The 10,260-nt window shown below is 57.9% G+C and overlaps 1 protein-coding gene across 1 annotated transcript in view; it reads left to right on the forward strand.

Moving 5' to 3' along the window:
- The window catches only part of NOC2L (NOC2 like nucleolar associated transcriptional repressor), a 28,592-nt gene that overhangs the window by 13,778 nt on the left and 4,554 nt on the right, over window positions 1-10,260 (forward strand). Inside the window, exons 13-16 of the mRNA XM_042032154.1 lie at window positions 2,872-2,985; window positions 3,182-3,283; window positions 7,290-7,433; window positions 9,443-9,556. Of these exons, the coding sequence (XP_041888088.1) occupies window positions 2,872-2,985; window positions 3,182-3,283; window positions 7,290-7,433; window positions 9,443-9,556 (474 nt within the window). The remainder of the gene's footprint in view (window positions 1-2,871; window positions 2,986-3,181; window positions 3,284-7,289; window positions 7,434-9,442; window positions 9,557-10,260) is intronic.

A 10,260-nucleotide genomic window follows, 5' to 3' on the forward strand; every position in this document is an offset into this window, starting at 1 on the left:
CCTCAGGTGTCCCCATTGTGTTCCTGAGTGCCCTCAGGTGTCCCCATTGTGTTCCTGAGTGCCCTCAGGTGTCCCCATTGTGTTCCTGAGTGTCCTCAGGTGTTCCCACTCAGCACCCTGGGCTCCCTCAGGTGTTCCTGCCAAAACCTGTCTGAGCTGGAAGGATCTGGGCAGGGTGTTGGTACCGTGATTTGGGGCTGGGAGGTGGAATGAAGGGTCCCAGCATGGGATGTGCTCCATTTGTTAGGAAGGGGAAAAACTGCTGTGTTCCAGCTGGATCCAAGGGCAGTGAAGGAGCAGCCGTGGAGTTTGTGACCCTGTTGTGTGCAGGTTTTGGAGAGGGCTCTGCAGGGCCTGCTTGGAGCTGCTGGTGGAAGGAGTGACCATAACTCTGCATTTCCCTTCTGCCCCGAGCAAACCCAGCCCTGGCTGCCTCTCAGCTCGGCCCCGTGGCTGCTGCTGCTCCAGGAGACACAGATTGAGGGTCGGTGCATTCCCAGAGGCACAGGAATTCCCCAGCTGCCAAGGGAAGGGAGAGCTGGCTGCCTGATGCATCCTGACAGGGGCTGCTGCCCCCCAGCATCCAGCCCTGCCCCCGCTCTGACTCTGCTTCCCAGCATGGAGCAAGAGCAGCAGCTTGCACGATTCTATCTTGGACCAGGAGAGGTGGCTTGGGAGAGAGTGCAGAGCAGGCAAGGGTTTATTTTTGTCTTGCTGCTCTCCTTGAAGAGTCTGTGAGATCCCAGCCTTCCTTTCCTTCCTCCCTTCCTTCCCTCCCTGCAGTTACTGTGCCAGCAGGGCTGTGGGTAACCACGGTGGGGAGCTGCCCCAGCAGCCTCACCTTTGCTTTTCCTTGTTCTCCTCCCTCCACCAGTGTACTGCAGCTCTGAAACTGCAGATGAGGTGAAGTGGGGAGCTGCTAGTGCAGCAGATCAGTGTCCTGCAGCACGTGGAAGGTGAATGCAGCAGGTCCCACTTCAACACTAGGGGGGAAAAAAAACCACACAGAAACAAAAAATCCAAGAGATTCCCCAGCAATGTGATGTGGGGAGGCTGGAGCAGGTTGCCTGGATAGATAATGGAGGGTCAGTCCTCAGAGATACTCAGAATATTTGAGTGGACGGGGCTGAGGTACCTGCTGGAGGTGACTTGCAGGGTTCCCTTCCAGCCCCAGCAGAAAGTTGGGCAGCTGGGCTGAACTGGGCAGTAAAACGGGAGCAGTTTACGGAGATTTCCTCAGCCCTGCCCTCAGTGAGGAGGGGAGGGAGTGACAGAGCTGGGGGAAGCTGGCCCAGCAATGAGCCTGGCCCAGCTGGGAGCGGCTGTGGGGCTGCCAGCTCAGGATCACAGCAGATGCCAGGGGCTTTTCCCAGAGCCTGAGGGCAGAAAGAGGGGGAATGGATGGGGTGATGCAGTGGGGGTGCTGTGGTGCAGAGCTGCTTTGCACTCTGGCAGTGGGAACTGTGTATCCCAGCTCCCTTCCCGCTCCCCACGTGGAAATTGGGAGCTTGGCAGTGCCAAAAATCCCTCTCCTTCCTGCCTGTGCTGCCCCATCCTTCCCTCTGTCTGCCAGTGGTTATCCCTTCAGCCACACTGTTGGCTTGTGACTGTCCTGTGGCCCTCTGGTCCCTCATTATCCCCCTCCCACCCTGCCCCAGGATTCCTAGACATCAGTCACGCTCTCCCTCAGCCTGGCTGTCAGCCCTTCGATGGGAACCACACTTCCTGCCCTTCCCAAAGGCCCTGCCCAGCTCCCTGCCACCTCCTGGGCGACTTCCAAAGCCTCTGGCTTGCCTTCCCTGCCTGCCTGGAGGCGTGGAAGGATCGCAGGGAGCCCCGATGCCTTTAATGTGTCTGACCTGGGGAATCAATAGCTCTGTTTGGGCCAAAGAAATAACTGTGCATAACGAGGTTTATGGCATCGATTCCCCAGGCAAGGGCTCTTTGTTTGCACAAGCCCCCACGCTCGTCCCTCCGTTCCAAATAACCTGCATTGACAAATAAAATGTCAGAAATCAATAACAGTCTCCATGCTCCTGTGGCCTGGGGGCACTGCTGTGACCTGAGCAGCCTCCCCCTCCTGCTCCCCTCGGCCTGGAGCAGCCCCTGCGCTGCATCCCCACCTTGCTGGGCTGCTGGGGGCTGGTGATGGATGTGCTGCTGCTGCACAGAGGGAAGAGAAATGATTTCCTGCTCGGGAGGGCAATTTCAAGGCGTTTGGGCACAGGCAGAGAGGAGCTGGGGCTGCTCTCGAGGTGCTCCAGGGTGGGGAGGGGGCAGGACACGCTCCTCACCCCTCTGTGGGTGTGCCAGGTGTGCAAATGTTACCAACTGGTGGCTTGGTTTTTGGTTAAATGAGCTCCTGTTGCCGCTGCAGCCTCCCTCGACTGCCACGTGGGATCCTGTGGTGGGGATCTCTGGGAATCTGCCTCATACCCAGTGGTTTGGACAGGTCTCCCTGGGACAGTTATTTCAGTGACAGTGAATTTGGTGTAAGCACCATTTAGGCTTGCTTTGAAACCCTTCTCACCTCCAGGGACAGCTCCAAAACCCACTCCAGCTTTGGGGTACAACCTCTGACCGTGAGAAGGGTGGGGCTGAGGAACAAACCTGAGTTTCTCATGCTCTTGCTTGGGTTGGTTTCCTCTTCACACCTCAGCACCTTTCACACCCAGGTCTCCACAGCTTCAGGTGTGGTTGGTGTTTGCTCCCTCCCTGTGTCCCTGGCTGGGATTTTTAGGAAAGCTGTGATCAGGAATTGGGGTTTCTGGATTGTCTTCTTGGCTCTGCCACCACTGCATGCTCTTAGCTGAGTCTTTTGGTGGTTGCTTTGTGCTGGGATCACCTTAACACTAATTTTTTCTTTTCCAGGTTTTCCAGCAAGTGGATTTCAACAAGAAGCCAGGCCGGATGAGTTCCAAGCCCATCAACTTTGCCGTGATCCTGAAGCTCTCCAATGCCAACCTGCAGGAAAAGGCCTTCAGAGTAAGTGGGACCTCGGCCTCCAGCAGTGCCCGGGTTCCCTGTGACCAGCAGAGCACAAGGAATGTGCTCCATGTCCTGTCCCCAAAGGCTGGGGACACCTTTCCCAGCCTGGGAAATCCGTAGGGTTTGGTTGCTGTAGGAGATCTGTAGGGTTTAGGTCGTATCCAGTCGCTTGATTTGTGTTTCTCCTGCTCAGGATGGACTCATTGACCAGCTCTATGACCTGATGCTGGAGTATCTCCATGGCCAAGCCCACAGCATTGGCTTCCCAGAGCTGGTTCTCCCTACTGTCATCCAGGTAAGGGGCAGACACTTCTGCTGGTGCCATGAACGTGCACAGAGTGGGATAAAGTCATTTAAACTAACAGTGAGCTCAGGGTGGCCTCAAAATGAGGGGAGAGCCATTTACCTTTTCTTTGTTTTAGTTTTTATTTGTCCTTTGGGAAGTTGTTGGGGGAGGAACAGAGGCACAGCACCTAATGAGGAGGCTGGAGGTAGGGGAGAGTGGCTCTCGAGTTTGCCACTCTGCTGGGAGCCAGAGTGGAGCAGAGGCTGCAGAACTGCTCCAGGATGGGGTTGGGATGGTGAACTCAGGTGAGTTCTTGGCTCTTTGGAGCTCTCCCAGTTGCTGCAGGGTCTCAGAGCAGAACCTGTGCTCCGAGCCCCGGCTTTTCCTTGTCCTTGGCCTCCCGAGGTGCTCTCCACAAGATGGCAATCTTCCCTCCCAGTCTTCCCCAAGCTTCCCTCCTCAGGCTCCTTCTCCCCGGGTCCCTGCACACGAACCGGTGCAGTTCCTGTGTCCATCCCTCCTCCCTGGCGAGCCTGGTCAGTGCCCCACCACCCTCTGGGGGAAGAGCCTTTCCTGATACCCACCCTGACCCTCCCTGGTCCAGCTCCAGCCGTTCCCTGGGTCTGTCCTGGTGACAGGAGCAGAGGCTGGAGCTGTCCCTGGGGAGGAGCTGCAGACAGCTCTGCTCAGTGCTGGAATGTGTTCCCTCATTCCCAGCCCTCTGTGTTTAACTCAGGAGTGGCTGCTGTCCCATCCTCTGTGGGGCCACGAACCTCTGCTTGTCCTGGTGTGTGCCACGAGCCCCTGCACACCTTGGGAAGCCTCTGGCTGCCAGGGGGAGCATTGGCTGTGCCCCACAGGCTGTTTGGGAAGCAGAGCTCCGTGTCCCTGCTGGGGCTGGCATCTGCCGGGGCTGGCATCTGCCAGGCACACGGCTCTTGGCTGTGCCCCCAGCCTGGCACAGGGGCTGCCTTGGCTAATGGGAGCTGACAGCCCCTGTGTGTGCAGGCAGAGCAGCTCCTGGTGCTGTGCCTGTCCCTGCTCCCCCCTCTTGGCAGCGCAGGGGCCCTGTGCTCTCAGCCAGCAGCTGTCGGAGCAGCGGAGCTGTCGGAGCCGATGTTTGGCTGGAATGAGGAGCGGCTGACGGCCCTGTGGCTTCCAAACACAGCCTGGGAGCAGCCTGGAATTCTGCAGAGGATTGATGCTCTCGGATTCCTGCTTGGCTGCCACTGCCCGCAGCCTCGTGGCGTCTGCTGGGCTGGGGGCTGGCGTTGGCTTCCCAAAATCTCCGGGCCTTCGGGAAGGCATGTGGGGAGAGGCTTTTCTCCTGGAGCGCTTCCAGCTGACTGTAGGGATCCATCTGTGCCGATCCCCCCTCCCTGGTGAGCTCACGCCTCTCCCAGCACCGTGTCAGGGCTGTTCCAGCTGGCAGGGGCTGTGGCCCTCCTCCTCCTGCCACACTGGTCAGCGGCTCTGGGGGAAGCTGGGCTGAGCTTTCCAGCCTCGGCTTCCCAAGCTCCCTGCCTGGAAGGCAGGAAGCAGCCGGCAGATGAAAGGAGAGGAGAGCCAGTGGGGACGGGAGGCACTTCAAAGCTGCTGCTCCTGCCCCAGGGCTGACCCCGTGGTGGTCACTGCAGCAGGGGCTGGGAGGGAAGAGCCTTCTCCCTCCCCCAGACCCCTGGCAGGCAGCACAGAGCAGGAGTGGGAGGCTGGAGGGGAAAAGCTGGCACTGGTCAGGGGAGGCAGGAGGTGGCAGGAGCCAGGCTTGGTTTGCAGCGAGGCAGAAGGGCAGGAGGTGCTGCCCTGCCCTGCCCTGCCCTGCCTTGCCAGCACCACTCCTGCTGCTGCCACCTCTGCCCCAGGGAAATTCCCTCTGCCCGCTCTGAGTGGGGGACTGGGCAGGGTTCGGGTTCCCTGCAGCACTTCCAGAAAGAGGAGCTGGGGTTTTGCCCTGTGGGCTCTGCTGGGAGAAACCTTTGGTGCTGCAGGCTGGCTGTGGGACAGAATCAACGCCAGGAATGATGGGGCTGGGGTGTGAGACCTTAATGCCACATCCATGCACACATCGGGGTTCTGGCTGCTTTCATTGTGCAGAGAGAGGATTGTTCCATTTGGCAGGGTAGGAAAAGGCACACACAGACCGTTTTTTCTTTCCCTCTCTGTCCTTTATCTTCTTTTACCGCCCTGGTTGTGTCCCTGCCTCTCCACACAGGGCTGAGATCTCATTAGGTTTCATTAATATCTGGCAGATAGAGGTGGGACCATGAGGGATTGCAAGGGTGGGAGACAGGAGGGGGAGAGCAGGAATGGAGCAGGGGCTGTGTGAGGGAACACAGAGCTCCAAACTGCACTGATAGAGCCCGAGATTTTGCAGGATTTCTGGTGACACTTCTGCGAGGGAAGAAAAATGATAATGTGTGTGGCAGCGGATGGAATGGATCTGGGGCTGCAGCTGGGGGGATCAAGTGAGATAAATCGGATGACAAATGCATGTCTCAGTGGAGATAAATATGCAGCACCTATAAAAAATAAATATTTTAGGACGGGGGGGTGAGGGTGGGACAGGCTTCAGCAGCAGGAGAATAGTCGTGCTGATGGTTTCTTTGTGCTTTGGGGGAAGCAGGGAAGGTCTGTGTCCGAATTCCCATTTTTCTGAGCTGGTGCTGTGGTGGCAGCTGGGGTGTGCTGGAGGGAAGGGGACAAGGGAAGCCCCTGCTGCTCCTGAATGGGGAGATCCTGCAGCCAACACCCCTCAGAGAGCAGTGTCCTGGCAGGGAGGGGCTGGCTGGCACTGTCACCTCCTGACTCACAGGAACACCTCCCCACCTGGCATTTCAGATGGAGCTTGACAGGAGGGAAACATCTCCTTCCTTTGCCCAGCTCTGTCTTCCGAGGCAGAACCTTGGAAGCCGTGGGTGGGAAAGGCAGCAATGGATTTGCTGCCTGGAAATCTTTTCTCTCCCTCCCAGTAGCATCTCCAGGTCCTGGGTGAGGGGAGGATTCCACCGTGGTTAACCATCCTCTCCTGCCTTATTGGGTCTCTTTCTCTAAATCAAATCTCTGTGCAGTGTTTGTGTGTGTGTGTGTGTTTATTTATGGCTCCAGCAAAGAGCTTGGCCTGCAAGATTTAGACAGCACTCCTGGAGCTGGGGAGAACTGTTAGCAAGCAGTGGAGCCCGCTGGAATTCAAGCCATGAATCAGCCTGGACACCCCCCATCCTTCTTTGTGTCCCCAAGAGCGTCCACTGGTGCCTCAGTTCTTGGTTTGGAGGTGTCACAGCAGGGTGGTGGTGCTGGAGAGCTTCGTTTTGTCATTTTGGGTGTGGATTTGAGCCCTGGGAAGGTCGGGGGTGCCAGCTGGAGTTGGGTTGGTGCAGCCAGACCTGGAGCAAACCTCACCCCGCTGGCTCCATCCCAACCCTGGAGCAGCACCAGGTTTTCCCACTGAGCCAAAGCCCCTCATTCCCAGTCCACAGACTCCTCCACCCCAGTTTGAAGTCTCTTCTCAACGCCTGCCTTCAGTCCTGGCTATCACTGCCACCCACAGCCCCTGTATGGGGTATTCCCACCCCAATGGCAGCTGAGGTTCCACAGCCTTAACTCCTTCCCTCATTCCAGTCCTTGCCTGTGGCTCTGGCCATGGAGCATCCACACGTACCCACTGTTATTCCTGGGCTCCATGCAGCTCCACAATCCTCCTTTTTCTCTGCTGAGCAGGAGCCAGAGCAGTTGTGAGTGCCCTGGCAGCAGAGGCCCCCAGAGGAGCTCAGAGCTTTTCCTCCACTGATCCGTCTTTTCCAGTGTCAAAGAGCTGGTTTGGAGCAAAGTGCAGCTCTGTGCATCCTCCCAGCCCAGGCCTGACTGTGGGTGATAAATCCCACGGGAGTTTGGGCTGAGTTGAAGGGAGCAGGCAGTGCTGTGGGTCTCTGAGGGTGGGAGATGCTTCTTCACCGAGGGGATGTTCATGGAAACCATCACATTGCTTTCACTCTTCCTCTCCTTTTCCTCCTCCCAGCTGAAATCCTTCCTGAAGGAGTGCAAGGTTGCCAACTACTGCAAGCCCATGCGGCAGCTGCTGGAGAAGGTGCAGGAGAACTCGGCCCACATCTGCAGCAGGCGGCAGCGAGCGGCCTTCGGCGTGGCCAGCACCGAGGCCGTGGTGAGCCTGCGGCTCCTCTGGCCACCTGGGCACACAGGAGGCTCTGGGGACTGGGCTGGGCTGGCAGGGAGCAGGAGGAGCTGATGGAAAGGGGATGTGAGGTGGGGCAGATGTTGCCAAACGGCTGAGCTGGGGCTCCAGGGCGCTGCAGCCAAGAGCCTCTGGAAAACAGCCCCTAAATCGTGTCCTGCTGCTGTTTCTGGTGCACACACGTGCATGGAAGGGCCTTGCCTCTGCTGGGAATTGCTTTCATCCTCCCATTCCTCGTAGTGCCCACTGTGCCTGGCATGATTTAGGGCAGGAGAGCTGTGGGTGTGAGATCTGAGAGGGACCCAGCGCTTCCCTGCCCGCTGAAAATCTGCCTGCAGCAGGGTGGTTGGTGGGTCCAGGCAGCCTCTGTGCCCACAGGGTTCATTGGAAAGCCTGCATTTCTGCATCCCTGGCAGCAGCTGCACCCCTCGGCAGCGAGCTGGGCCCCGAGGGCAGGGGCTGCAGGGATGGCTCGGGCTGGTTGCTGCCTGTCTGGAGCGAGGCACTGGGCTGGTTTGGGGGCATTTGTTGGGTTGTGTTTTTGTGGGCACTGCTGTGGCCGCCAGAGGCAGAGATCCCGACCCCCCGGGCTCTCCCTGAGGCAGAGGAGCTGGGGAAGGTCTGCAGCTGAATAAAGAGGGATTTCAACAACCCTGCCACTGGCTGTCCTTCCCAGCAGCTCTGGGGTAAGAACCTGAGGATTATTTTAACTTCTTGCTGCCTGCGTGTCTCCTGTGGTGGCTGAGCAGCAGGAATTTGGGAGCTGCCTCCTTTTGGGGCTCAGCTCCCCAGGAGCACCTGAGTTGAGATCTGCTGAAGAATATCTGAGCTGCTGCTGTGTTTTGTGGGCTCATGCAAAGCTTTCTGGGCTCTGTGGTGATGCAGGGAAACAGGTACAGCTCTGGGAGGGAGTTTTTAGCTAAAGGGATGTTTGCAGGTGGAGAATTAAGTTTAATCTGGCATCCCACCACCCCCTTTCAGCCCTTGGATGCCAAAAGATTGAAGGGTAAAAGGGTTTTTGACCACCTAATTTGCTTCCCCCCATTTAGGGCGTTTGCACCTCCTCGTTCCCTCTGCCTGGGCAGCAGAAATGGGCTCTGCACTCCCTCACTCTGCTCTCCCCAGGCTGGGCCCAGTCCAAGACCCTGCAGCAGTGTTTGTTTCAAAAATAAACACTTGGCTGCAGGACAGGAGAAAGGCACTCAGACAGCTCTGGGTGGTTCTCAGGGCCTGGAAGTGCTCAAGGGAGCTCTGCCTGAACGGAAACCAAGGGCTCAGCAGGTGATCAGAAGCCCCCACTGGAGGGGCAGGGGACAGATTTTTGTCCTGCTGGATCCCCTGATCTGTCCCTTTCTGGTTCCTGCCTTCAGCTGTCATTTGAAGTGGTTTTTTTCCCTTACAGCATCATCTGCCTTGACTCCTGTGTTGTCTTCTCCCTGCAGCTGGAGCAGAAGGGAACTCAGGGCTGGGATAGTAACAGCGGGTCCCAGAGGGCACTGAGCTCATTTTGGGAGAGCCCCTTGTGGGTTCCCAGCAGCTCTGAGACTCAACACCTCTTCCAGCAGGCAGAAATTGGAATTTGGGAACTCCCATTTCAGGCCACCATGCTGAGATAATTTGGGGGTCTGCCATGAGCTGAAGCATCCCATAAACCCCCAGAGATGCTCCTTTGTGGGGGCTTTGTGCTGTCCCTCGGTGCCTTTGGCACCCCAGGATTGCAGTTCCCAACTCTCCACTTCAGCTTTTGGCTCCCTCTGTTCTCCCTGCAGGGCCCAGGCGTTGCCTGGCCTGAGGAGAGCTCTGAGTCCCACCACTCCTGCCTCAGCAGCTGCTTAAATCCACCGAGTCCTTCTCCAGTGTGGCTGCCAATTGCTGCCCAGGAGCTGGGAAAATGTGGTTTGGGGAAGGATCTTCACCTTGTGCCTCCTATTGGAAAACTGCTTGGAAAAACCTTTAAATGTGTGCCCCTCTCTCCCCAGGAGCAGTGGGAGAAGCAGGTGAAGGAGGAGGGGACGCCCCTGACCAAATACTACACCCAGTGGAAGAAGCTGAGGGAGAAGGAGATCCAGCTGGAAATCAGTGGCAAGGAAAGAGTGAGTACCAAACCCTGGATTTCTGGGCATCGTGTGACACCCAGGATGGTGTTGGGACTTTCTGTCTGGACATAAATGCCCAGGCTGTCGTTTCCCACATCTCCTGCCCCAGGAAATGCTCCTTGGCCACTCTGGGAGCTGCATCAGGAGTCTGAGGGAGAACTGCTCATGCAGTGAGGGTGGCCAGGCACAGGAACAGAGCTGGCTGGGGTCTGCAGCGGGGCAGGGCAGCAATGAAACAGTGCATCCCCAGGAGCAGGGCCCAGGGCTCAGGGAGGGGCTGCGATTGCCCAGGGCAGCCCTGCAGAGGGCACAGACAGCAGAGAGGGCACAAAGCACGGGGCCTGTGCAGCCAGGGAATGGGGACAGGGGCTGGGGGACAGCACGGAGCGGGGCCGAGCTCCTGCCCCGAACCCCCTGCTGCTGGGATAGGACATTGATTGTCCTGCTGCTGGAGCAGCTCTCAGCACAGAGGGGCAGCTTTGGGGTTTGCTCTGGAGAGGGACAGGTTTGGGGTTTGCCCTCAGGACAGAGAGGCAGGTTTGGGGTTTGCTCTGGAGAGGGGCAGGTTTGGGGTTTGCTCTGGAGAGGGGCAGCTTTGGGGTTTGCTCTCAGGACAGAGAGGCAGGTTTGGGATTTGCTCTGGAGAGGGGCAGCTTTGGGGTTTGCCCTCAGTATAGAGGGCCAGATTTGGGATTTGCTCT

Source organism: Corvus kubaryi, unplaced genomic scaffold (genome assembly GCF_017639235.1).
Source record: "Corvus kubaryi isolate FWS band 111438036 unplaced genomic scaffold, C.kubaryi_AGA036_p1.0 37352, whole genome shotgun sequence".
Lineage (NCBI taxonomy): Eukaryota > Metazoa > Chordata > Aves > Passeriformes > Corvidae > Corvus > Corvus kubaryi.